This window comes from Urocitellus parryii, chromosome 5 (assembly GCF_045843805.1).
Source record: "Urocitellus parryii isolate mUroPar1 chromosome 5, mUroPar1.hap1, whole genome shotgun sequence".
NCBI lineage: Eukaryota > Metazoa > Chordata > Mammalia > Rodentia > Sciuridae > Urocitellus > Urocitellus parryii.
Genome location: NC_135535.1, coordinates 120,369,127 through 120,396,230, shown reverse-complemented (window position 1 = coordinate 120,396,230; position 27,104 = coordinate 120,369,127). Strand labels below are relative to the sequence as shown.

Sequence of the window (27,104 nt, the reverse complement as noted above, 5' to 3'; positions counted from 1 at the left end):
GTGAATTATTAATTTTAAATTTCAGATCAGTCACAATAGTGTTCTTTCTAAGAGATAATACCCACATATACAAATGTATCTGATAATTATTATGTAAGGAAATATTATGAAATGAGATCTATTTGGTTTGATCCGTTTTTCCCAAGTTAGAAATATAAGATATAGGGGGTAAGATTTAGCATCAAGTTTATAACATTTGAATTTTTTTTCATTCACAAAGTATTTATTGATTGTTTATCATGTGCCAGGTAAACGACAGTGTATGAGAAAATCAAACAAGTATCTGGGAACTTATAATGTTATTATAACATTGGAATTTTTGCTTCATTATAATTTTATGAGGAAATATTGTGTTTATAATATTAAAAATGGCTTCAGACTGGGCTTTGTGGCACATGCCTGTAATCCCAGCAGCTTGGGAGGCAGAGGCAGGGGGATTGCATGTTCAAGGCCAGCCACAGCAACTTAGTGAGACCCTGTCTCAAAATTAAAAAAAAAAAAAAAAGAGGACTGGGGATGTGGCTCAGTGGTTAAGTGCCCCTGGGTTCAATCTACAATATCAAAGAAAAAAAGGCTTCAGTCACACCTGGCCAGCAGCTAACACTGTAGGAAGCTGGTCAGGACTATGATCAATTAGAGCAAGTAAGTACATTTTGCCTCCAAGCAATATATTCTGAAGGCTACCTGTTTTGTTACCTTTAATCTGAATTTTTTGGGGCATCTGAAATTTATAAAAGAAGGAAACCAAGAATATTAAATGCTTTGGGTGTATTTTGAAGTAAATCTGTTACTTTAAAATATCAGCATTAATAAATAATAAAATTTTATGAAACCTAGTTATTATAAATTCCACCATCATCAAAAGTATTCTAAAAATAACTCATTGGTGTTTTTCTTTTTTAAACAAGAAGAGTTAAAATATTCTTAATTATATGGTTTTCTTTCTTTCTTTCTTTCTTTCTTTTTTTTAAGGTACTAGGGCCTAGAGTTGCTAAAGCAAGTGTTCTACTATTGAGCTGCATCCCCAGTTTATCTTATTTTCTGCTAACCTTTTTAATTTTTTAAAAATATTTAAAGGGTCAGTACAGTTATGAACAAGATTTGTATGGTTAGCTGTTTTTTATAAAACTACAGATAAATATTTGTATAACTAAAAAAAAAGCTCTTCCCCACCCCCACCCCCAAATGGCAGATATTAGTTTAAAAACAGCATATGATACTGGGATATGGCTCAGTGGTGGAGGGCTTGCTCAGCATGTGCAGGGCTCTGGGTTCAATCCTTAGCACTACAGAGGGGGGAAAAAAGCAGCATATATTAATTTGGTTTGCTGTATGATGATGGTCTAATGGAAATTACATAAGCCTTCTTTTGTCCTAATTTGGAAAATTATATGTCACTTCTGGAATATGTCTTTAGCCAAGAATTTTATCCACTTAAATATGTTTACAGCTTGTATAAAGCAAAAAAAAGTATGTATGTAACTATTGTGAGCAATGTAGTTTTGCTCATATTATCTGATGTTTGCCAAAAGAATAAAAAATGAATGAATTAAATAAAAATAAATAAATAAGTGTGTCTTGAATCTATGAATGCTTCCATGAATCACACCAAGCTATGATTGGGTTTTCCTCCCTTTGAACATCCCAACATGGCAGCAGAGGACAAGATTTCTCAGATAGGGGATGGGGATGTGGCTCAAGTGGTAACGCGCTCGCCTGGCAAACACGGGGCACTGGATTCGATCCTCAGCACCAGATAAAATAAAGATGTATGTCCACCGAAAACTGAAAAATAAATATTTTTTAAAATATCTCTCTCTCTCTCTCTCTCTCTCTCTCTCTCTCTCTCTTTAAAAAAAAAAAGATTTCTCAGATAAAAGAATGACACAGAAGAAGCAGACCTCACTAACTGAGCTACTCCCATTCACCTTGCCAGTGTTTGCCCAGCATGATGCTGCTTGACTCCACCATCACAGTCTGGAACCTGACATCACTCTACCACACAGACTGCATCACTGATGTGGACTACAGAACTTCTGAGCAGGCGACTTCTAGCAGCTGAGGGGTCTAGGAAGGCAGAATCTTAAGACTGTGGTGCCTGATAAGATTGATGTATAATGGGAAAGAACATCTCACCTGTTCCTTGGCATCACCGAGGACTTGCTCATTTGAAAGAACCTGATTGAAATCTAAGCTCTGGGGGAAATACAGTGAGTGGCAGATCTTTTCTGTCCGTGAATTCTTGATGGAGAATCGCATGAGGTGGATGGTCAAGGTCTGGGGCAAATGGGTCAGCTTCAAGTCCTGAAAAAGCAAAATCACTGTGGAGTGAAGTCCTAAAGCACTTGAAATGGAAAGACAGAAAAATATCAGAGCTAGTAGAATGTTCTTCTCCAAAAGAGGAATTCAGCATGATCTAACATAGAGTTAAGGGCTCCATTTCCCTGAATCTGTTGGGTTCCTCCAAGAGTCATGTGACACTTGACGACCACACCATTGCACATCTTCCACAGAAGGCACCAGCAGCCCCAGGGTTCTGCAGAGGCTTCTGAAACTAGAGTAATGATGGAGTCTGCTCTAGAAAGCTAGTCTATCTCATAGGGGAAAACCTAACCACTTCTTTCGAATCTTCTCTATTCTTTAAAAGGCTCTGTTTCTCTCAGTGAGCGAGAAGCCACATCCACAGCTATGAAAATCAGAAGCCCTAAAACACCAGATACTAGCCTAATCCAAATTGCCTCCTCAACCAGCTTGAGGTACCCTTAGGGGTCTGGAAAGACGATATCAGGAAGTCCACTAGGGGCAAACCCAGACTAGTGAAGGAGCTGAATTAATAAGTACCTGTTTGCTATGTGTCCTCTTCCCACAGTCCTCACAGAAGCACTTGCTGGATAACACCCTGGGCTGGAAGAAACAGCGTAGGGCATCCTCCTGTCTCATCCAGAACAAGAAAAATGCAGTGTTGGTATTTACCATCTAGAGAACAATCCCCTATACCCCTATCGTAGGGATGCAAGGTTTATGTCCAGTTTTCTCCAAGCTCCCCTAAATGTCTGGCCCAGTGCAGTACATTAAGTAGAATCTCAAAAAGAATAAAGATTCCACTATTTGGAGAAATAAAATGGGAGGAGCACATTTAAGGAAACATTTTGAGTAAAGTGAAAGTAGAAGAGAAGTTTTTTATTAATTAATTTTAATTAATTGATTGATTGATTTTGTCAGTCAAAGGAGAACTTGAACAAAGCCACAGAAATGAAATACAAAGCCAAAGGTGGATAAAAGAAGCAACAAGGGATTGGCAACATTGGGGTTTTCAAATCCACCAAGAAAAGTTTCTCACCAGTGTTTGCAGGGGCTTTGAGTCCATATCAAAAAGACAAAGAGGGAGAGTGAGCATGCTACTGTTTCTGCTACTCTCCTTGGCACAGTCTAGACAAATCAAGGACTCCTTCATCCGTATCATGTACAAGGCCTGCAACCTATCTACCTGCAAGAGGAAGGAGGAAAGAGGTAAGTCAGGGAAAAAGCCCTAAACCATCTCAGGCCTATTACCAGAAGTTGGATCAAGAAGACAAAAGCTATGAACTCCCAATTTTATCCCGTATACAGATTGCTGCATCACATCAGTTACCCTTCCATTGATTGACATATTGCCTTTCTAGTGTCTGATGTATTCTGCTGTCTATATTATTCATAACTCATTTGAATCAAACTGTGAAATATGATGTATGAGGAACTATGTAATGTTTTGAATGACCAACAATAAAAAATAAATAAATAAATAAAAATTAAAAAAAAAAAAAAAAAAAAAGAAGACAAAAGCTCCAGAAATGGTAGCCACTAAAGTTCATTGTCTTACATATAAAGGTGCAAAAGAGTAATTATATTATGGAACTATAATAAGCATTGTATATGAATTAATTCTTTTTTTCCATCTTACATAAACATTTTTGAATGAGTTATATGAGTAGCATCCTAAACCTCTGAGTTCTCTTGTTCCAGGATCTTACCAAGTCCATATCAGTGATTTGGTCCTTAATTAGGTTCCAGACTGTGAGGTAAAGCTGAGCAGCATCATGCTGGACAAACACTGGCCAAAAAGAAGTAACATCACAATTAGCGAGATCCCTGGAGACTACTCATGCCCTTGAGCCCTAGCTACCAAGATGCCCATGAACATTCACCACTTCATCTTTTCCTAGCCTTCTCCCACTCCCAAAACAGCTAAGTTTGCACTACATTTTAGATGCTCAAAAAATGAGAAGTAATTTATATATTGATTTTTGACAGATCCTCTAAAGACTTAAGCCATAGTCCAACCATTACATGACCCAAATTTCACTGTCCATCTCTACTGTCACCAGGGGACCCATCTAGATAGATCCAGTAATTCTCTCCTGTGTCTACCCAAAGCCAATGCTCTCACTGTACTCCTAAGGTCTTTCATTTCTCTGTCCCTTGATGTGTTTTCTTATTCAGTGCCCTAAAAACTGAGCACTATCCCCAATTCCTGTATCTGACCTAGGTTTTCCCATAGGTTCCTGGGAGGACAAGGAGGGAAAGGACCATCTTACAGTCAGATGATGATAGATAAGAGGAAGCAGGAATTAAGCAGTGAAGTCTATATCTGTTTTATAAGTAAAAGTAAGGCAGATATAACCAAATTTAATAGTATTGTTAGAAAGAAAACTAGAAAGTTAAAGACGATGAAAAACACACTGAGGGCTTTTTTTGAAAAGGACAGAAAGTGCAAAAATGCAAAGATATTGCAAGAAAAGGTAGTTATTGTAAATTAGCTAAAATCTTACACCCAAACAACATTTTCTTTCCTTCATAATACTTATTACAACTTGTACTTAACATTTTTTAGTTTGTATTGGTTTTGGTTTGGGTTTGGGTCTATCTTGACTCTAAACTGTGAGTTTCATGGAGGCAAAGACTCTTTCAGCCTTATTTCCTTATGCATAGAAACCTGGCACTATAGTATCTGGCACTCAATCAGTGAACATTACATATAAGTTGAATAGACTGATTCCAATGCAGTGAATTCCAAACTCAAAAGAGAAACAATCTATTAGTAGGGTTAAATTGGTGCTTTCCAGGGAATAGTGTACAGAAGAATTATGTCCTACCACAGAGCTGACACTGGATGTAAAGGAAATTGGATCATGTTACCATTTAAAGACAATTTGCCATCATCTGGCCATCCCAGAACAAAGAATTCCCATTCATCTAAGAAATAGTCATTTGCCTGTCCCACAACATACTTAATTAACATTGGCTAGGACAAGACAGATGCCATAAAAATTGCCATGAAAAAAACATACCAAAGAAAATTTCTGTTACCAAGAAACCTCTATTCTAATGGAGAACAGGTATCCAAATAATCATAATTCAAAGAAAAATTCCCTAAAAATTCTTTCCTTCCTGTAGCCATGAAAGGCTAAAAGAAGGAAAAAATACATCTGAAATGATAAAGTGAGGGCCTCCATAAATCTGTTCCACTGTAAAAGCAATGAAAATTCTGGCAAAAAAGAGAAAGCAAACTCAGGGCTGGGGTTGTAGTACAGTGGTAGAGCGCTTGCCTAGCATGTGTGAGGCACTGGGTTCCATTCTCAGCACCACATATAAATAAATTAATAAATAAAATAGAAGTCTATCAACAACTCAAAGATATTATACTTAAGGGGAGAAGTTGAGTTTTTCCTCTAAATCTGAAACACAAATACTCACTTTTTTTAATAGAGAAAACTGACCCACTAGATGCATAAATTCCAACATATGAAAAAGAAAAGGTGAAAAAACAAGGTAATATAATATCTCCAAAGGAACCTAATAACTCTCTAGCAACAAACCCTGAAGAAAAGAAAGTCATCAAATTACCTGACAAAGAATTCAAAAGAATGACTTTTAAGGAAACTTATTGAGATTCAAGAGAATACAGACAGACAAGTCAATGAAAATACAAAGAGAATTCATGACATAAATAAGAAATTTAGCAAAGACATAATAAAAAAGAAACATTAATAAATTGTGGTGCTAAAAACTGAACAATATATATTTGAGATCCTTAACAGAAGAACTAGTCAGGTAGAAGAAACAATGTCCAAGCTTGAACACAGGTCTTTGGGGGAAAAAAAGAAATGAAATGAAAAAGAGCTAATTTTAAAGAACTAAAAAAGCCATTAAGGTCCACATGACACAATTAAATAAGCAAATATTCATACAGTGGGTGCTACAAGAGATGAGAAGAAGGGCTTGGGCTATGGCTTATTGTCAGAGTGCTTACCTGGCACATGTGAGACACTGGGTTCAATCCTCAGTACCACGTACAAAAAAAAAGCAAATAAAATAAAGTCATGCTGTCCATCTATAACTACAAAAATTTTTTTAATTGAGAGATGAGAAGGAGCCAGGCATGGTGGAGCACACCTGTAATCCCAGTGACTTGGGAGGCTGAGGCAGGAGGATCACAAGTTCGAGGCTAACATCAGCAACTTAGTGAGACCCTAAGCTAAATCCTGTCTCAAAATAAACAAATACAAAGGGCTAGCCTAGCATGCATGAGGCACTGGATTTGATCCTCAGCACCACATAAAAATAAAAATAATGATATTATGTCCATTTAAAACTAAAAAATATTTTTAAAGGGCTGGGGATGTGACTCAGTGGTTAAGCACCCTGGGTTCAATCCCTAGTAACCCCTCAAAAGAAAAGATGAGAAGGAAAAAGGCATAATAAATCTATTCAATGAAATAATCAATGAAAACATTCTAAATCTTGGGGACAGCTACAGATATTCAGGTCGAGGAAGCTTAAAAGAGTCCCAATAGATTTGATCTAAAAGATCCTCCATTGAGCAGGAAAGAAATCTTGAACTCACAAAAAAATTGCCAATCTACATACTATCCCCAGCAGATATATCCTTCAGAAATGAAGAAGAAATAAAGAGTCTCCAGGACAAAAACTAAGGGAATTCATCACCAGGCTGACAAGAAACGCTTAAGGGAGTCTGGCAGAAGAGAAAGAATGATGACCACCATCACAAAACTGCACAAAAGTACAAAACTCAATGGTCAAGCAGGAACCAAAAGAAAAAGAGAAGAGAATCACACCCTACCAATATAGAAAAACCACCCATCAATAAGAATGGACAAGAAAGGAGCAAGAAATACACAAAACAATAAAAAAAAACAAAGTCACAGAAATAGGTCTCAACTTATCAATAATAACCTTGAATGTAAATGGGTTAAATCTCTTAATTAAGATACGGACTGGATGAATGAATTTTTAAAAGTAAGGCTCAAAAATATACCTTTACGAGAAAATCACTTAACCAGTAAAGATACACACAGATTAAAAATTAAGGGACAGGAAAATATATAACATACAAACAGAAACTAAAACCAAGCAGAAGTAGCTAGCTTACATCAGAAAAAAAAATAGACTATAAGGAAAACATTATAAAAAAGACAAGAAAATAACTACAGAATGATAAAGAGATAACAAGAAGCTATAACAACTATGAATATATATTTACCCAGCACAGTAGCACACAGTTGTATAAAACAAACATTCTTAGACTGAAAGGAGAGATGTACTCTAATAAAATAATACTTAGGAACTTCAATACTCCACTTTCATCAGTGAACAAATCATCCAGACACAAAACCAACAAAGAAACAACAGAGTTAAATTATAGTATAGAGCAAATGGACTTAACACTATAATGAATATTATGAACCACTGATGAAAGAAATTGAAGAGGACACAAAGTATCTACAGATTCCATGAAATTCATATCAAAATACCAATGACATTCTTCACAGAACTAGAAAAAAATCTATAGGGGACCACAAAAGACCTTGAAGAGCTGAAGCAAACCTGAGCCAAAAGAACAAAAAGGGAAACATTACAACACCTGACTTCAAAAACATACTATAAAGCAATAACCAAAAGAGCATGGTACTGGCATAAATACACACAGTTGGGTAAAGAGACATCTGACTCTCACATTTATTGCAGCACTCTTCACAATATCCAAGAAATAATAACAAACTAAATGTTCACCAATGGATCGATGAATGAGTGAAAAAATGTGGGTATCTATCCACAGTGGAATATCAATCAGCCATTAAAAAGAATGAAATCCTGTCATTTGCAAAAATATGGATGGAATTGGAGGACATTATGTTAAGTGAAATAAATCAAACACATAAAGACACATTCCACACATTCTCATTTATATGTGGAAAACAAACAGTTGATTTCAAAGAAGGAGAAAGTCACAGGATAGCCATTAGAAATTAGGAAGGGTAGAGAGAAGGGTGGATGGGAAGATGTTGAATAGCAGGTACCAAATTAGAGTTAGATAATAGCAGTAAATTCTAATGTTCTAGAGCACAGTAGAGTGACTACTGACAACTATTTATTATGTACTTTATAAGCAATTAGGAGAGAGGAGTTCAAAGCTTCGAAACACAAAGAAATGGAAAGTGCTTAAGGAAAGGGAAATGCTACCTTGATTTGACTGTTACACACGTATAAAAAATGTATCAGATTACCACAATATATCCCATAAACGTATGGTTATGCCAATGTAAAAAGAAAACCATTGGAAAAAAATAGTAAACTGGTAATAATCACAAAAAATATATATTAAAATAAACAAAAGTTTTAAAAATTTTTCAGATATACACCAATACCTTAAAAATAAGGGGTTGGGGCTGGGGTTGGGGCTCAGAGGTAGAATGCTCACCTAGCATGCGTGAAGCACTGGGTTCGATCCTCAGCATCACATAAAAATAAAATAAAGATATTGTGTCTACCTATAACTAGAAAATAAATTTTAAAAAATAAGGGGCCTAGGGTCACCTCACTTCCTTCTTGATGATTGTGTGGTGTGTATGTGTGTGTGTGTGTGTGTGTGTGTGTGTATGTGTGTGTGTTTCTAGGGATTGAACCCCAGGGGTGTTGTACCACTGAGTTATATCCCCAATTTTTCATTTTGAAACAGGGTTTCACTAAGTTGCCAGGCCAGCTGGAACTTGGGATCCTCCTATCTCAGGTTCACAAACTGCCACAACCACAGATGTGCACCAAATACGGAGCCCTGATTCGTTCACTGCCCTTTTCCTCACTCTCTGGGAGCCTCCCAGGCTCCCAGCCTCTTTAGATCAGTAGGCAGCAGCCAGAACTGAAAGGACTGTCTTACGTGGCACATTGTACTTCTGGAGGCAGTAGGCAAACTCCATGGGTCGCACTGCTTTCTGCCTACTGTCTTGCATCTTCTCCAGCAGCAAAAGAAGCTGGAAGGGAACACTTCTTCTCTGTTCTCCTGCTTCCCTTGGCACTTTTATCCTGTTGAATAAGAACAGCCAGGAACCTCCTTTCACCCACAGTCGTCCATGTGAGGTACCTACTGGAATTACTTAGGAAACTTTTAAAAAATCTCCATGTCCATTCAGTCCACTCCCCATATAAACTAAATCAGAATTCTGGGGGTGGGACCTAGATGATTTAAATGGGTAACCAAGGTAAAGAACCACCATGTTAGTGAATTGGCTAAACAGAATACCCTTGAGAAGGGGACCAACACAACTGCTGCCTCAGCAACTCCACCCCGACCAATAATCATGCTAGAATAAAGGGCAGATGCACCAGATTCTGGGTTCACATAAGAGGCAAGCAGTGAAATGTCCAGTCTGAAGCACTTCAAACAGAAAAGGCAAATGCTAAGTTAAGTCCTGGGTAGAAAGTGCAACATGAAGGGATGGCATGTATTTAGGCATTGATTCCTTAAATTATAGGCATCTCTCAATTTTCCTGTCAATGAAGAAAAAAAAAGAAGAGTGCACGGGGCAAAAAGAATGAGTATGCTAACTATGCACACACTTGGCTCCACTGACAGTTTCTCTGACATTGGTCTAATTCAATGACTACCAATCCTGGCCGAATTTAAAAATCACGTACAGAAGGAGTCATTTAAAAAGTACCAATGTCTAGGCCCCAACCCAGACCAACTGAAATCAAGTAAATGGAGGTGGGATACGGTATTTATGTATTTTTAAAACTTCTTAAGCAATTCTAATGCAGAAAAGCAAAAAAAAAATATCTTTTCTTTGACAACTTTTGAAAGAAGACTTCTAAAGTCCAAGTCACTATAACCGAATAAAAAATATAAAATACTATACATATCAATTAACCTGAATAATAGTCTTACCTTTTCAATATCTTGGTGAAGTCCGCATTCATTATGAATACCTGAATTAGGGAGTTAAGACAACAGGTCTGTCCGATGTTGTGTAAACCAACCAGGCCTATAAAAGGAAAAGAAAAAAAAAATACTGAGAGTAAAGCATAGTTAAAGGATTTAACAAAAATCAAATGTTTTTCTAGCATCTATTGAGGACATGAAACCCTGTGAAATATCTCAAATGTACAAAGAATTCACTAGGGAACTTGTAAACAAATTTGAGAGGAGATATGCATGAACCTTTGAGAAATTAAATAACAAGTCAAGTTTCAACAGTCCACCAGAAAGGAGATGTCACCCAAAAAGTGTATCATGCATTGACAAATGAATGATACAAGCAGTTCTGCACAAACAATTGCTGGAAGAGCAAAGGGAAAAAAATTTCTGAAAGCATAACTGGGGTGCCATGGGTTCCTCCCAAACTGGTCTCTACAGCTGTGTCAGAATGGCTGTCGAACTTTGGGGAAGATCCCCTACCCTAAATTTACCCCAGGAGACTAAAATCCAGAAAAAACTTTCAAACCATGAAAAAACCCAAGGATAAAACAATTCTCTGTTCCACTAGCAACCCACCTTTCTTTTCCCACCACAGACTCACCAGACCCCACAGGTGAGCAATTTAAAAGGGAAGCAGTACCACTAAATCTCAGAATTCCTGGGGAATGGGCATTGGTGCATAAGAGACAGGGCAGTAAAAATATCAAAACATGTCATCGCAGATTTCTGCTCCCAAATCAGTAAGAGCATTTGGATTCTACACAGACTTGTAAAGGGTAACAGAGAAGACAGAAACTAATGCTGCATGCTCCGTGGCAAGCATTGGTTTAAAGCCGTTTCCCCAGATTATCTCATTTAATCCCTGGAACAACTCTCTGTGCTCAGTACTATTATTATCTCCATTCCACAGACAGAGAAACTGAGACACAAGTGATGTGGACCCATTAACCAAAAAGCTCTAGTGCAACCGAGTGTAGTAAGTAAATGAAGCATTTCTATGAAGTCAAAAAGAGAAAAATGGGAGGTTCTAATGACCATGAGGGTTGTCCCAGGCATTGAAATGTTCTCTCTCCCTCTTCATGCTGTTGTTCTCTTCCTTCTTCGAGGTGGATTTTCACGGGTACTGCTGAGACTCAGCCAGCATTAACTAGCAAGTTTCTCTCAGGAACCCGAACACTTTGTCCATTAATGATGACTCCAAAATCCCCAGGCCAAGGCTGCCTGGCAGGTGTTCAGGACTCCACCACTTAACTTCCAGGAGGAGCTCACATGGGCCAGGTGCAGCAGAGCCTCTGTGAAAACACACAATCTAATAAGGATAAGACAGGAGGAAAGCACATTAATTCAATAAGTTCTGATTTCAAAGAGCCAAGTCTTAAGAAGAGATCACTGATTGGGGATATTGACTAATAAAGCTCAAGGGCTGTAAATAACAACTAAGCTAGATACACCTGACCCTCGTTTCCATTTGTTCTTCTCCAGAGTAGACTGTCGTACCCTAACCCTGAACTCTTCTCCCCACCTCCAGATTCTCTTTTTGATAAATGATGTAACTAACATTCACCAAGGGGACCAGATGAGAAGCCCAGTGTCTCTTTGCACCTCACTCCCATCCCCGAGTGTCACTTCCACAGCTTAAAGGCTTCTCACAGCAAATTCCTTGCTATCCACACCTCTAACTTACTGGGATACTCCTACAGACATCCAAGTTCCAACAAAATGTTCTGTCTTCTGGGAAGCTTGTGCTGGGTCCTTAGGAAGGCCTGGATGTTGTCTATGCTCCTGTGCACTTTATGCACAGAGCTATTCAAATAATTAATTAGTTGTATCCTAATGTGAGGAATAGCTGTCTCTCCACCTGTGGATGTGGTGGTTCACAGACACACATTCCCCAGCGGAGCATCGGTTCTTGACAGAATACAACTGAGCACTTCTCCATGCAAACCAAAGGTCCAGGTACACGACAAAATCATAGCTATGGATGAGGACATAAAAACTACAGTACTTAAATTATTCTACTTCTTGACTTCCTCTTGACAACACAGACCTGACACCTGTAAATTCTCCCCAGCATGCAATTCCAGGAGGGATCTCTCATGTGTTTTACAACAAATTCATAACCATGGATACCAAGACACTACGCACTTCCCTCAGATCTCCACTAGGTAGCAGCCACGTCACTGCCACACAGCAGTCAACATACCCTCACATCTCCACATGGGGGCTTGATGTGAAAGTGGGAAACACACCCAGCTCTTCTCACTGTCTAGTGCCTTTTGATTTAATCATATTCCTTCTGAAAGGGCTTTAACATGTGTATTCAGCTTCTCTCTCCTCCAGTATTCTTAGTCCTAACCACAGGTCTAAGCTGGAGAGTACAACCATATTGTCTTCTCTAGGCCCCTGGCTCTCCACCCAAGGGCACATATACAAGATTTCCTCAATGATTCTCCTTTCCCTATGTAAATAAATCTGCAGCCCTATAGCCCACCTGGCCATTAGGCACTAAATCGTTTTTTATTTATCTAGAACTTTTTTGCTACCTTTGGGAGGGATTCTTAGAAATAAATACCAGGTTAAAATGTACAAGGTTCTACCAGGCATGGTGGTACACACCTGTTAATCCCAGCAACTCAGAATGCTGAAGCAGGAGGACTGAAGAAAGTTCAAGGCCAGCCTCAGTAATTTAGCAAGACCCTATCTCAAGATAAAAAAATAAAAAGGGCTGGGGATCTGACTCAGTGGTTAAGAGGTTCAATACCAAAAAAAAAAAAAAAAAAAAAAACGAAGGCCTAAATTCTTTTTTTTTAATCTCTCTTTAATATCTGACTTTAAGATTCTTAATACATGTGGCAGCATGTACTAGCTTATAGTCATTGCCCATGGAGAGTGAGAGGCTGGTCAGGACTCAGAGGCTAAATGACATAGAATGTAAGTTTATTGACATTTTCAAGGGCAAGTTCATGAAAGAGGTGAGTCTGGAACTGAGTTTATTAAAGATGAGAGGGAACAGTTTGAAACAAGGGATATCTTGAAGCACAGCAGGTTGTACACAAAAGATCAGAGTTTGGGAAAAAAAATCAAGAGTTTGGGGAAAGAGGATGTGAGTGTGTGCAAAGGACTATAAGCAGCTTTGCATAAACAAATCCAAACTTAACATGGAAGAATTATAAAAGTGTTCCAGAATTTTAATTTTATAAAAAAAATAACTGCTTAACTAATAGACATGCAAACTCAAATCAGGACCATAATGAGATAGCAATTTACACTATTCAACTGGTAACAATTAGGAATTCTAATAGAATTTGATCATTATGCATTATAAACATGTACTGAAATGTAATATTGTAATCTATAAATATGTATAATCTTATGTGTCAATTAAAAATATGCACAGAAAAAAATTCTGATCCCGGGGACCTGGATAAATAGGATTTTTATCTACTACAAGGATAAGGGCATAAAATGGTATAATCACTTTGGAAAAAAAAATTGGCATTATCTTTTAAAGTTAAACATCCACTCAACCTCAACCCCAAAATTCCAAGTGTTCTGGGGTTTTGGTTGTTTGTTTTGTTTTAGTTTATTCTACTGGTGGGGATCAAACCAAGGGCCCTGACATAATAAGCAATACTCTGCCACTGAACAACACACCCAGACTGCAAGGGAAATTCTTACATGTGTCCCCAGAGACATCTATACCAATACTCATAGCAGCACTGCTTGTATAGCAGAATACAAGGATATTACTCACTTATTCATCAACGAATAACCATAATGTACATCACAAGATACTGAATCTTAGAAACATAATGTTAACTGGAAAAAAACGATTCCCAGAAGATAACATATATAATGTGAATTCTTTAGATTTAAACTCAAGCTCAATGGAACATTACATTGCTTATGCATCAATATAAGCATGTACGATAAAACTTTTTATTTTTTTTATTCATTTATTTATTAAACTTTTTAAATAGATAATGAAAACCACATGTCAATTACTCTGAGGGGAATGCAGGAGAACAAGACAGTGGAGAGCCATTGCTTATAATATTTTAGCTGAGTGTTGACGGAGTTTCGTAAGTATTTATTATTAAGTAATTAATTGGAATGTGGAGTTGAGGCTAATAGTCTAAGGAAAACACATGGTCTGACACAGGCCTAAGGGAATCAAATCATCTTTCTCGTATACAGAGCACACAGCACAGCGCCAACAGGCAATGCAGAACTGACACAGTGGATGACAAATCTCAGTTACAAATTCCTTCCTGCATTTGCCCCAACAACCCTTAGTTTTGACTGGCTGAGATGGGAGTTTTCAGTAAAAGGCAGAAGGGACTTCACAAAGTCCTGTCTTCTAACACAGAAAAGCAGAAGTCAAACCAAGTTTGAGGATGGAGAAACTGCTTCCTAGTGAGATATATGAGGAATATCCAGGTAGAAATGAATTGAAAGATGCCAAGCAATGCACCAAATAAATTAAGACTAGCACACGTTAAAGGACAAATAATAAAAGATATAATCTGAAAATCATAAGTTGTATGGATAGATTGGTCATTACTACCCATTACCAGGGCACATATTGAAAGTGGCAGTGGGTACATTTTAAAAAAATGACTTTATAACTTTTGCCAGATAGAACTGGAGACTACTGTGCTAAGTAAAATAAACCAATCCCCCCAAACCGAAGGCTAAATGTTCTGATATTCGGATGCTAACACACAATAATGGGGGGAGGGAGGAATAGAAGTTCAGAAGTGAAAGGAAAAGAAGGAAGGATGGGAATAGAAAAAAGACAGTAGAATGAATCAGACTTAACTGGTCCACAATCCCCTTCAAGGGCACACTCCCCAGAAAAGAGTTCTTAATAGGCCCCACCTTTAAAGGGTCCACCATTTCCTAACAGCACTACCCTAAAGATCAAGCCTTTTAAGCCTTTAAGGTGGGCCTTCGGGAAACATTCAAGATCCAAACTAAAGAAGGAGGATCATCAAAACTAAAAATAGATCTACTAGATGATCCAGTCATTCTACTATTGTGCATATTTCCAAAGGAAATTAGAATATGGAAGAGACATCTGTATGTCACTGTTGAGGGCAGCATTATTCACAACAGCAAAGATTTACAGCCTAAGTGTCCATCAACAAATGAATGGATAAAGAAAATATGGTACACACACACAACAAAACATTATTCAATGATAAAATGAATTCCTACTATTTGTGACAAATGGATGAACCTAGAGAATATTCTGTCAGGTGACTTATTGTCAGGCACAGAAAGACAAATACTGCATGTCTTTCACTTGAAGTGAAAACTAAAACAGTTGATCTCATAGAAGTTCAAAGCAGAATAGTGGTTACAAGAAGCCGGGAAGAGAATAGGAGGAAGGAGAATGGAGAGGAGATAGTTAAGCATTCAGTTAAACAGAAGGAATAGCACAGTAGGGTAACTATGGCGGAAATAAATTGATTGTACATTTCAAAATAGCTAGCTTGAATGTTACCAGTATAATGAAATAATGTTTGAGGTGGTAGATATTCCAATTACCCTGATCTGATCATTACACATTACATACAAGTATTGAAATGCCACACTGTATTCCATAAGTATGTACAAAGAATATGTCAAATTTTTTTTTTTTTTTTTTTTTTGCAGTACTGGGAATTGAACCAGTAGAACTCTACCACTAAGCTACATCCCCAATCCCCAGCCCCTCCCACCCTTCCTCCCTTTCTTTCTTTCCTTCTTTTTTTTTTTTTTTTTTTTAATAATTTGTACTGGAGATTGAATCCAAGAACTCTTAATCACTGAGAACCACATCCTTAGTTCTTTTTATTTTTAATTTTGAAACAGGGTCTTACTAAGTTGCTTAGGGCCTTGCTAAATTGCTCAAATTTAGGATCCTCCTGGCTCAGCCTCCCAAGTTGCTGGGATTACAGGAGTTTGCCACCATGTCTGGTTTATAAGACCTTATCTTAAAATTAAAAAAAAAATGAAAAGGATCCAGAAGAGGTGGTGCATATCTGTAATCCCTATGACTTGGGACACTGAGGCAGGAGGAGGATCACAAGTTCAAGGCCAGCCTCAGCAACATAGCAAGACCCTATCTAAAAATTATTTTTTAAAAAAATGATTGGGGATGTGGCTCAGTGGTAAAGCACCCCTAGGTTAAATCCCCAGTACCAAAAAAGAAAAAAAGATCGGGTTTTACTAAGAATCAGAGGCTGGACTCAAATTTGTTATCCTATTGCCTCAGCCTTGAGAATCACTTAAGAGTACAGGCATGCACCACCACACCTTGCTAACTATTTTATTTTATTTTATTTTTTTAAAGAGAGAGTGAGAGAGGAGAGAAAGAGAGAGAAAGAATTTTTAATATTTATTTTTTAGTTCTCGGCAGACACAACATCTTTGTTGGTATGTGGTGCTGAGGATCGAACCCGGGTCGCACGCATACCAGGCGAGCGCGCTACCGCTTGAGCCACATCCCCAGCCCCTTGCTAACTATTTTAAAAGATAGTTATAAAGAGTTGTCCCTTATGAAGCTTGTAGACCAAGTAGCTTGTAGCGGAGTCAAGCTGAAAAAGAAATGGTGACAGCAGACAATTTCATCAACTAAAAATAAATACTTGAGATCATCATTGACAGACATCTAATAAAACTGACTAGAAAAGGTCCTGCAATGGAATATAGCATTTGGACAGGCAGACAGGTCAGGTCCCAAAGGGGAAACACAAAACTGCAGCAACATTTTAAGATTGATCACAGGGGGGCTGGGGATGTGGCTGGAGCGGCAGCGCGCTGGCCTGGCATGCGTGCGGCCCAGGTTCGATCCTCAGCACCACATACCAACAAAGATGTTGTGTCTGCCGAGAACTAAAAAATAAATATTAAAAATTCTCTCTCTCTCTCTCTCTCTCTCTCTCTCTCTCTCTCTCTCTCTCTCTCTCTCTCTCTCCTCTCTCACTCTCCCTTTAAAAAAAAAAAAAAGATTGATCACAGGGTAGGTAGGGCAACAAAAGGTAAGAAAGTGAAACTTAAAGATCTGAGGAAAATGGGGAAAGGCAAAGTTGGCAGAGAAAAGAGAATGAATATATTTCAAGGAAGATGAATCTCCAAACTTAACCCCTTACAAAAAAAAAAAAAAAAGGTGGGGGGAGCTCCAAAGTACTAAACCAATTTAGCTCTACCCTTCCTGAATAAGAGTGATGGAAATAACTCTTATTATATAGAATATACACTGTATGTATACATATATAATATATATTATATATGTATAGACCCACCACCATAGTAGCCAGAGAACAGAGATATAGCAAAAGCGCCAAAGACATGGTAGGAAGAACCTGGTTTTGCCTGGATCTCTAATTTCATGCACTATTAAACCAATGAGAAGTTGTGGGAAACTGTTTTTTTTTTTAAGTATTTATTTTTTAGGTGTAGATGGATACAACACAACGCCTTTATTTTATTTTATTTTTTTTTAAGAGAGAGTGAGAGAGGAGAGAGAGAGAGAGAGAGAGAGAGAGAATTTTTAATATTTATTTTTTAGTTCTCGGCGGACACAACATCTTTGTTGGTATGTGGTGCTGAGGATCGAACCCGGGCCGCACGCATGCCAGGCCAGCCCGCTCCAGCCACATCCCCAGCCCGGTTGTGGGAAATTGTACAAAACTGCCTCCAACTTTAAATGCTATAAGAGGAACAAAATTAATATGTTGGCGACAATATATAAGCAACTTCCCTGTCTTTCAAATCCAATGACAACATATTGAGACTTTTTTTTTTTTTTTTTTAAACAGATTCTCACTATGTGCTGCCCAGGCTGGTCCCAAACTCCTAGACGCAAGCAATTTCCCTGCCTTAGCCTCCAAAACTGGGACAATAGGCAGATGCCACCCCAACCAGTTTAGAACCCATTCTTTTTTTTTTTTTTTTTAATTTATTTATTTATTTCAGTTTTCGGCGGACACAACATCTTTGTATGTGGTGCTGAGGATCGAACCCGGGCCGAACGCATTCCAGGCGAGCGCGCTACCACTTGAGCCACATCCCCAGCCCTAGAACCCATTCTTAATGATTTGTTCACCTGTTTTCATTTCATGGGTAATGGCAATATGCTGGACACAAATTAGAGCATTCCAGATAAAATCCAAAGTAATTGGGAACACTGGAGCTATTCTCCCCCAAAGAATGAGTCCACATGAAATGATTAGGACTTACCTTCTTTTTGGTTCTCTTCATGTTAAACATTTTCCCCTTTGTGAGCCAACACTGCATAAAAGTGTCAAATTCACAGCACAATTTCAATGATTTAAAAAGGAAAAACAAAAGAAGCCCCCTCTTTTTTTTTTTTTTTGTTCTTTGCTAAATGCATCATAAATCAAGATGGAGCTGTATAACTGTGTTCTTTCTTCTCTATTTTGTTCCTGTGAACTCATAGGATAACCTGGATGTCTACATTAAACTCTCCACTTCGCTTTGCACGGTATAACACCCAAAAGAAAACATCACATGAAATATTTTAAAATATTTGCTTTGTTTTTTGGAAAGATTTCAAAGTATAACTAGGTTGTTAAGTATGAAAATAAAGCCTGTGCTTTAATTTCCCAACACTTTGGATTCAGATTTTCAGGGATATTTGGAATGGAGTTTTATGTTTAAAGGTCTAAATTTAGCTTTCCTCCAGGAAAATGGGAGGAGATGGGCTAGCGATGTGGCTCAAGCGGTAGCGCGCTTGCCTGGCATGCATGCGGCCCAGGTTCGATCCTCAGCACCACACACCAACAAAGATGTTGTGTCCGCCAAAAATTAAAAAATAAATATTAAAAAATTCTCTCTCTCACCTCTCTCTTTAAAAAAAAAAGAAAATGAAAATGGGAGGAGAGTGATTAAGACTAAAAGACTCTGATTTGTACAGTTTGACAAAATTAATCATATATATCCACTGACCCAGCAATTCTACTTCTAGGAATTTCTCACAAATATATTCATATATTTGCAAGAATGTGCACATAAAATTATATTCAGTGCTGGCTCATCTAAACCAGTAAAAACTGGAAACAACCTAAATGTCCATGCGTTGTTTAAATAACGTACTTCCCATACAGTACCTATAAAAAATGTATGCCATTGACATATCTATATGTCTTGACATGAAAAGATGTCCATGATATACTGTTTAACTTAGAAAAGAATTTTAAAGACTGATAAACACAAAATGTTCAATATTAGTGAACCTGGTTTCTACTTTACACATTTGTCTGCGTTACTTGCATATTTTTTTTGCAAAACTTTTGTCATTTCTTTTTTTAATTAAACACAAAGACATGCTAAAAGTTCAAATAAATATATTAGTTTGGGGGGGAAATTATTGACCCCATATATTCACTCAATGAAAACATGCATTATTATCACTTGCAGAGCCCAAATAAATTTCTTAATTATTTGGAGACTATAAGCAGAGTTCCGTTGGATATCTTTCCTAGAAAGAAAACTTCCAATATTAGCCTCAAACTTGCCTCAAGTGCCTAGCAGCGTCGAGCTTCCACTGCTGAATTCCCGCCCGGTCTCGATGACCTCCTCACCAACTCAGCAGGGTAAGCAGAGCTCCCCGTGGCAACCCGCGCTGCGCGCTGCCTCTGCCTGCCATCTGGCCCGCGCTTGGCTGAGCGCCCCCTTTCCTTGCAGCCGCCCCTCCTCCCCGCTCCGCCCCGCTCCGCCCAGCCCCTAGGCTTTCGTTTCCCACTAAACTGAAAGTGAAACTCAGCGAGTTGCTGGGTGCGGACGGGGGCGGATCCGGGCTATAGGGAAATTTAGCAACGTGGTCCAGAGATTCCAGGAGTACTGTTACAAGCGACGCGGCAGTGTAGCGTATTTCTCCATCTCTGCCATTTGTCCTTGAGTCCACGAATACACGCTGCTTTTTGACATTTCAAAATCTCTGCAGTAGAGAACAAATCACAACCATTTGGCATCTTACAGTATATGTATAATATCAGGGTTTTTCCCCCTTTCTGGTATGCTATAATTTATTAAATTGAGTGTTTTGACATTGATGGCTTGTAGATTCGATGAAAATCGATACCCTATTGTTGTATAGCTCTTCGGAGCCAGCAGCATGGGTGTCAGAACCATGGGTGTCAGTCCCCACATGGAACAGGTGCAGCAGGTGCAGCCTGGGCATCAGAGCCCAGGTAATTTGAGAGTAGTTTCTATGTGGTGGGTGGCAAGATCAAAAGTATAGTCCGTGTAGGGAGGATACTGGTAGAGATGAGAGATTGGTTATATACAGGGGGGTGATCTAATAAGTAAACATGTATTAAGTATAACAAGCTCCAGATTTGAAATTGTCAGAAAAGAATGTGGCAAATAAAGAATGTAAAAGTGAAAACTTTAGCATTAACCTGGAACTGAGTTGTCAGTTTGGATCCATGATTTTATACACAAATGATAAGGAAATAAAGAGCTAAAAGTGTGTATGCATGCATATATTACTTAAGTTGGTCCACTGATGTTTAATGAACTAATTAGCAATGGAGAAAATTGAATAAAAATCAGGAAAAATAAAATTAAAAAAAAAAAAAAAAGTTGGTCCACTGAGAGTGCCCAGGATTACTGACACCCCAGAAGTACATCTAGCACCCAGAATTTGACTCCTAATTACCATTCTCTAATAAAGGAACCAGAGTTGCTTAGACAAATGGCTGTTTCCAAGGTTAGGACAGAGAAAGCACAAAATAAGCCTATGACATCTTTTTCTGACAGAAGGTAAGGAAATGTGCAAAGGATGTTGGGGATGTGTCAAAAAGCACAGAAACCATCCTGAAGATATTCCCACTGGTCAACTCTAAAATAACTTGAGCATCAAATTAAAATGATGGTGATAATATTGTGACCCATTAAATAATATAGGAAACCATAATCCATATCAAAGTTAATGATTGAATAAACTGAAAGTTTGATAAGGAATAGGATACTCTCATGGTTTGATACTTCCCACAAAATGCATATTATGAATTACTAATAATATTGCATATGTAATATTACATCACAATTACAAATGCTATAATTGATGTAAATACTAATTATACCGGGGAAAGAAGTACCTTCCCAGCAGCAGTGGCCAGCAGTGGCCAGCAACAGTGATGGGACAATTGCAATTGTATGCCATCTAATAGGATGAAATTAAAGGAACACAGCATCTCTTCTGTGATGTTACTGTCACAGATGCTAACCTGAACCCATTCATAAGGAAACTCTTGAGTGTTCAAAATTGATAGATATTCTGCAAAACAGCCAGCCCATTAGGTTCAAAAGTGTCAAGGAAATAAAAATCAAAGAAAAGTTTGAAGAACTGTTCTAGACTAGCAGATCAAATAAATCATTATAAGTAACAGGAGATTCTGAACTGGATCCTTTTGCTATAAAGGACAATATTGGGACAACTAGTGAAAACTGAATGGGGTCTGAGAATTAGGAAGTAGTAATTTCCCACTAAGGTACAGCGGGGAATGAAACATCACATGAAAATCTTACCCTCAAGTGATTTAAGAAAAAAAGTTATTTGTACTATATTTGCATCTTTTCTGTAAGCTTAATACTATTTCAAATATTTTTGCCAGGCATGGTGGTACATGCCTGTGATCCCAGCAGCTCGGGAGGCTGAGACAGAATCATTGTGAGTTCAAAGCCAGCCTCAGCAACCTAGCGAGGCCCTAAGCAACTCAGCAAGACCCTATCTCTAAATCAAATACAAAAAGGGCTGGGGTGTGGCTCAGTAATTAAGTGCCCCTAGTTCAATCACCCGTACCCTCCCCCCAAAAAAAGTTGTTTAATATGAAAAATATTATGGGGTGTTAGGGGGTTTTGTGTGTGTCTTGTTTTGAATTTTTTCTGAAAACCACATGATTGTATTTTTTGGAAGCACTGGTTAAAAAAATTTCTCAATACCAGGCAGGAAAGAGATTAAATGGAAACTGATATAATACTTGTCTCAAAAGAAAGCTTGGACCCTGAGATGCATTTACTGGAGTTTGCATTGTATTTCTGCCTATTTGGGATATTTCCAGGGACATTGAAATTACTATCAGCTAAATTTCTTACTTCCTATTTTTTTAAATTTGAATTCAGAGATTAAAGACCACACATAACCAGTTCAACTTGAAAATTCTGCCTAAAGTCTTGGTCAGAAAAGAAGATACTGGCTGACATCATGGAATAATCTAGTTCTCCCTCACAGTGAAAAGCTACTTTAGAAAAAAACTATTTGCCTGAGGGGAAGAATACTAGTGAAAATGGCCAGGTTTGTTGCATGGGGCAAGAGCAATTGACTTTTTTTAATAAAAAAGAATCAGTAACTAATAAAGTTTTGATACTTTTCTATAAAACTCATTTCTCTACAAATACAAATGGCTTCGTGTGACTTATGTGCTCATTCTCTCTATAAACCTCTTTTTCCTATTTTCCTCTCTGCATTTTGTCAAGTTTTGGGAGGCTTTTTTGTTGATGTTGTTTTTGGTTTTGTTTTATTTTTTTATTATAGATGGACACAATAGATTTATTTTATTTATTATGTGGTGCTGAGTGTTAAACCCAGTGCCTCACATGTGCTAGGCAAGTGCACTACCACTGAGCCGCATACCCAGCTCATTTTTGTTTTGTTTTGTTTGTTTTTATATTTTACCATATTTTGCATGCTTCCAAGAATAAATAACAGGTTTGTTTTTTAAGGGATGTAAATTGATTCTCCTTCACAGTATTCACTTCAGTAAATACATTCCTAAAAGAAATAGAGGATTGTGCTAAGTTAAAGCAGTCAAACTAAACTCTAAGTTTCACTTTCCTGGCATAGATTTCAGGGGCCAACTAAAACAGACTATGACAGCATTGTCACCTTCTCTAGTAATTCTTTCTTCTGTTACTTTGTTGCCTTAATGGAGGACATTTTAAATTTATTTTACAGTTCTTTATTTTGAAAAGTCAACTTTGCACATAGGGAAAACTATGAAAAATATTACAATGACTTCATAAACCTTTCACTCATTATTAACATTTTGACACAATTGGTTTTTGTTTTTCTCTCTTCTTCACACACATATACCTACACATCTGTATAGTACTTTTTTCTTTTTTTGCAAGAGTACTTGAGAGTAAATTACAGAAATCAAGATTCTTTAACCCTAAATAAATCAATGTATATCTCCTAGAATCAAAGTTTCTTTTGTTTGGGGTTTTGTTTTATTCATTAACCCTGATGCAATTATCATCAAATTCAGGAAATCTGATGCTGGTACAATACAATTTTCAAAAATATTCAGTTAATATTTAAATTTTGCAAATTTTCCCAGTACTATTCTTTACAGCAACTTCTTTTTTCCAATACAAGATCCAATCCATAATCTCATTCATTTAGATTTTTTATTTTTATTTTGAGATCATTGTAGATTTTTATGTAGCTATAAAAATTAATTCTTTGCCTTGTTTTCCCAATAATAACATCTTATAAAAATCAAAGTACATATCAAAATCAGGATATTGACATTATCACAGTCAAAATATAAAACATTCCTTTCAAGAAGAAAATCCTTCATGGTGCCCTTCACAGCCATACCTATGTCCTTCCTTCTTCTCTCTTTAACCCCCAACAACCACTCTTCTGATCTCCATTTCTTAATTTTGTCATTTCAAACATATTATCTAAATGAAGTCTCGAAGTATGTAATCTTTGAGAATTAGCTTTTTTTCACTTAGCATAAATCCTCTGGAAATTTATCAAGATTTATCAACAGTTTATTCCTTTTTATTATTGAGTAGTATTCAATAGGATGAATGTACCATTGTTTATTAACATTCTTCTGTTGAAGAAGGTTTGAATTATTTCTGAGTTTTGTCCATTATAAATAAAACCACTCTTAAAATTTTTGTCATTTTTCTACTGAAAATTTTTTCTTTCATTCTGGGATAGATGACTACCTGCAGTTGCTGGGGGTTATATAGTTGTATATTTAATTTTTTAAGTGCCAAATTATTTTCCAGTATGACTATACCACTTTTCATTCCCCAGCAAAGTATACGTGACCCAGTTGCCCACTTCCTTCCCAGCATTTGGTGATATGGTTATTACTTATTTTAGTCATTCTGGAAGATGATATATGATATCATTGTGGTTATTCATTTCATTTTTTTTAGTTGTATATAGACACAATACCTTTATTTTATTTATTTATTTTTTTAATGTGGTCCTAAAAATTGAAACCAGTGCCTCACACATGCTAGGCAAGCACTCTGCCACTGAGCCACAACCCCAACCCTTCATTTCATTTTAATGTTGCTTTTGTCTCCTTCCATCTGGAACAAATCCTTGATCTTATTTTTTTTTTCACATGACATTCACATTTGTAAAGAATGTAGCCATGTCATTTCCTAAAATGACCCCTAATTTGGGTTTGGCTTTTTTCCTCATGATTTGATTCAGGTTACACACTTCTAACAATAATACTCTCTATATGATGTTGTGTCTTTCTCTGCGCATCACTTCAGGAGCCACCTAATTTCAATTTGTCTTACAATTGGTGATGATTAACGTTTTTGTACATATGAATTTATTTATTCTTTATTATAAAATTCAACCATGTTAATTGTACAAATTAATGGGTTCCACTGTGACATGTCCATACGTGACTATATCATGCTTTGATTGTATTCACCCTCCCTACTACTCTGTCTTACTCTCCCTCTCACTCCCCACCAGTCCCCAGGACCCTTCTATTTTCCTATAATATTTTTTTAAATTTCCACGTTTGAGAGAAAACATACAATATTTATCTTTCTGTGTCTGGCTAATTTTACTTAACATAATAATATCCATTTTCCTGCAAATGACGATTTCATTCTTCTTTATGGTTGAATAAAACTCCATTGTGCATATATACAATACTTTTTTGTATCTAGTTTTATTCATCTGTTGATGGGTCTTGGCTATTGTGACTAATACCATAACAAACATAGGTATGCAGGTATTTCTTTTGTATATTTACTTATTTTCCTTCAGGTATATACCCAGGAGTGATATAGCTAGATTGTGTAGTAGATCTATTTTTAATTTTTTGAGGAAACTCCATTGTTTTTCACAGTGTATGTACTAATGGACATTCACACCAACAGTGTTTGAGTGTTCATTTTTATCCACATCCTCTCTAGTATTATTTCATTTATTTGTTTGTTTGTTTGATACTGACTGGGTCAAGATGACATCTCAGCGAACTTTTGATTTGTATTTCCCTGTTGAATAAAGACGTTAAGCATTTTTCATATTTTTACTGGCCATTTGGACTTCTTGGAGGAGTATTTGTTTAGATCATTTGGCCATTTATTGATTGGATTGCTAGTTCTTTTGAGTTCTTTATATATTGTAGATGTTAATCCTCTGTCAGATGAATAGCTGGCATAGATTTTCTCTCATCCTCTAGATTGTCTCTTCACTTTAAAGTGTTTCCCCTATATTTCTCTCTAGCCATTTCAAAGTTTCAGGTCTTTCATGTATTTTTACTTGATTATTGTACAGGATGAGAGATAGTGATCTAATTTCAATCTTCTACATGTGGATTTCCAGTTTTTCCAGCACCATTTGTTGAAGAGACTGTCTTTTCCCTAATGAATGTTTTGAATACCTTTGTAGAAAATCAGATGACTGTAGATGCATGGGTTTATTTCTGGGTCTTCCATACTATTCCATTGGTCTATGTGTCTGTTTTTATGTCAGTACCATTCTGTATTATTTATTATGGCTCTGTAGTATCTTTTGAAATTAGGTATTGTGATGCTTCCCTTGTTACTCTTTTTGAGTAATTGCTCAGAATTACCTTAGCTAGTTGTGATCTTTTGTGCTTCCATGTGAATCTTAGGATTGTTTTTTCTACTTCTGTGAAGAATGTCATTGGTATATTGATGGGGATTACATTGAATCTGGACATTGAACAATATTAATTCTCCCAATCCACGAAAATGGGTGATCTTTCTATTTCCTACTGTCTTCTTCAATTTCTTTCTTCAGTGTTTTGTAATTTTCATTTTGGGAGGCCTTCCTCCTCTTGGGTTAAATTTATTCCTAGATATTTGGGGGCAGGGATGTATGAATGGGATTGTTTTTGGATTTCTTTCTCTGTGGGTGTATTATTGGTGTATAGAAAAATCTACTGGTTTTCATGCATTGATTTTGTATCCTGCTACTTTAATCAGTTCTAAGGAGGTTTTTTTTTTTTTTGAGAGAGAGGAGAGAGAGAGAGGAGAGAGAGAGAGAGAGAGAGAGAGAGAGAGAGAGAGAGAGAGAGAGAGAGAATTTTTTAATATTTATTTTTTAGTTTTCGGCGGACGCAACATCTTTGTTTGTGTGTGGTGCTGAGGATCTAACCCAGACGCACGCATGCCAGGTGAGCGCGCTACCGCTGGAGCCACATCCCCAGCCCTCTAAGGAGGTTTTTTTGTGAAGTCTTTAGGGTTTCCTAAGTATTATTCAATCAGGGATAATGTGACTTTCTTCTTTTTTATTTGCATCCTTTTCTATTTCCTGATGGCACTGGCTAAAATTTCAAGTACTATGGTTTATAAGAGTGATGAGAGTGGATGCCCTTGCCCCATTCCTGATTTCAAAGAAATACTTTTAGTTTTTCCCCAGTCAGTATGATGTTGGGTAGAGTTTGTCATATACAGCCTTTATTAGATTGACATAAGATTTTTCTATATCTAGTTTTCTCAGGGTTTTTGTCATGAAGGATGTTGTGTTGAACTTCATCAAAGTATTTTTCTGCTTCTATTGAGATAATTACGTGATTTTTACCCTTGATTC

At 37.1% G+C, this 27,104-nt stretch overlaps 1 protein-coding gene across 1 annotated transcript in view; it reads right to left on the bottom strand.

Moving 5' to 3' along the window:
* Usp18 (ubiquitin specific peptidase 18) overlaps positions 1-19,897 on the bottom strand; it is a 28,493-nt gene extending 8,596 nt beyond the window's left edge. The window contains exons 1-8 of the mRNA XM_026380149.2: positions 19,780-19,897; positions 11,288-11,544; positions 10,223-10,319; positions 9,215-9,360; positions 4,011-4,090; positions 3,341-3,487; positions 2,842-2,931; positions 2,137-2,304 (exon numbers count right to left, since the gene is read on the bottom strand). Coding sequence (XP_026235934.1) covers positions 2,137-2,304; positions 2,842-2,931; positions 3,341-3,487; positions 4,011-4,090; positions 9,215-9,360; positions 10,223-10,319; positions 11,288-11,333 — 774 coding nt within the window. The 5' untranslated portion in view covers positions 11,334-11,544; positions 19,780-19,897. The remainder of the gene's footprint in view (positions 1-2,136; positions 2,305-2,841; positions 2,932-3,340; positions 3,488-4,010; positions 4,091-9,214; positions 9,361-10,222; positions 10,320-11,287; positions 11,545-19,779) is intronic.
* Between the last annotated feature and the right edge of the window lie 7,207 nt (positions 19,898-27,104).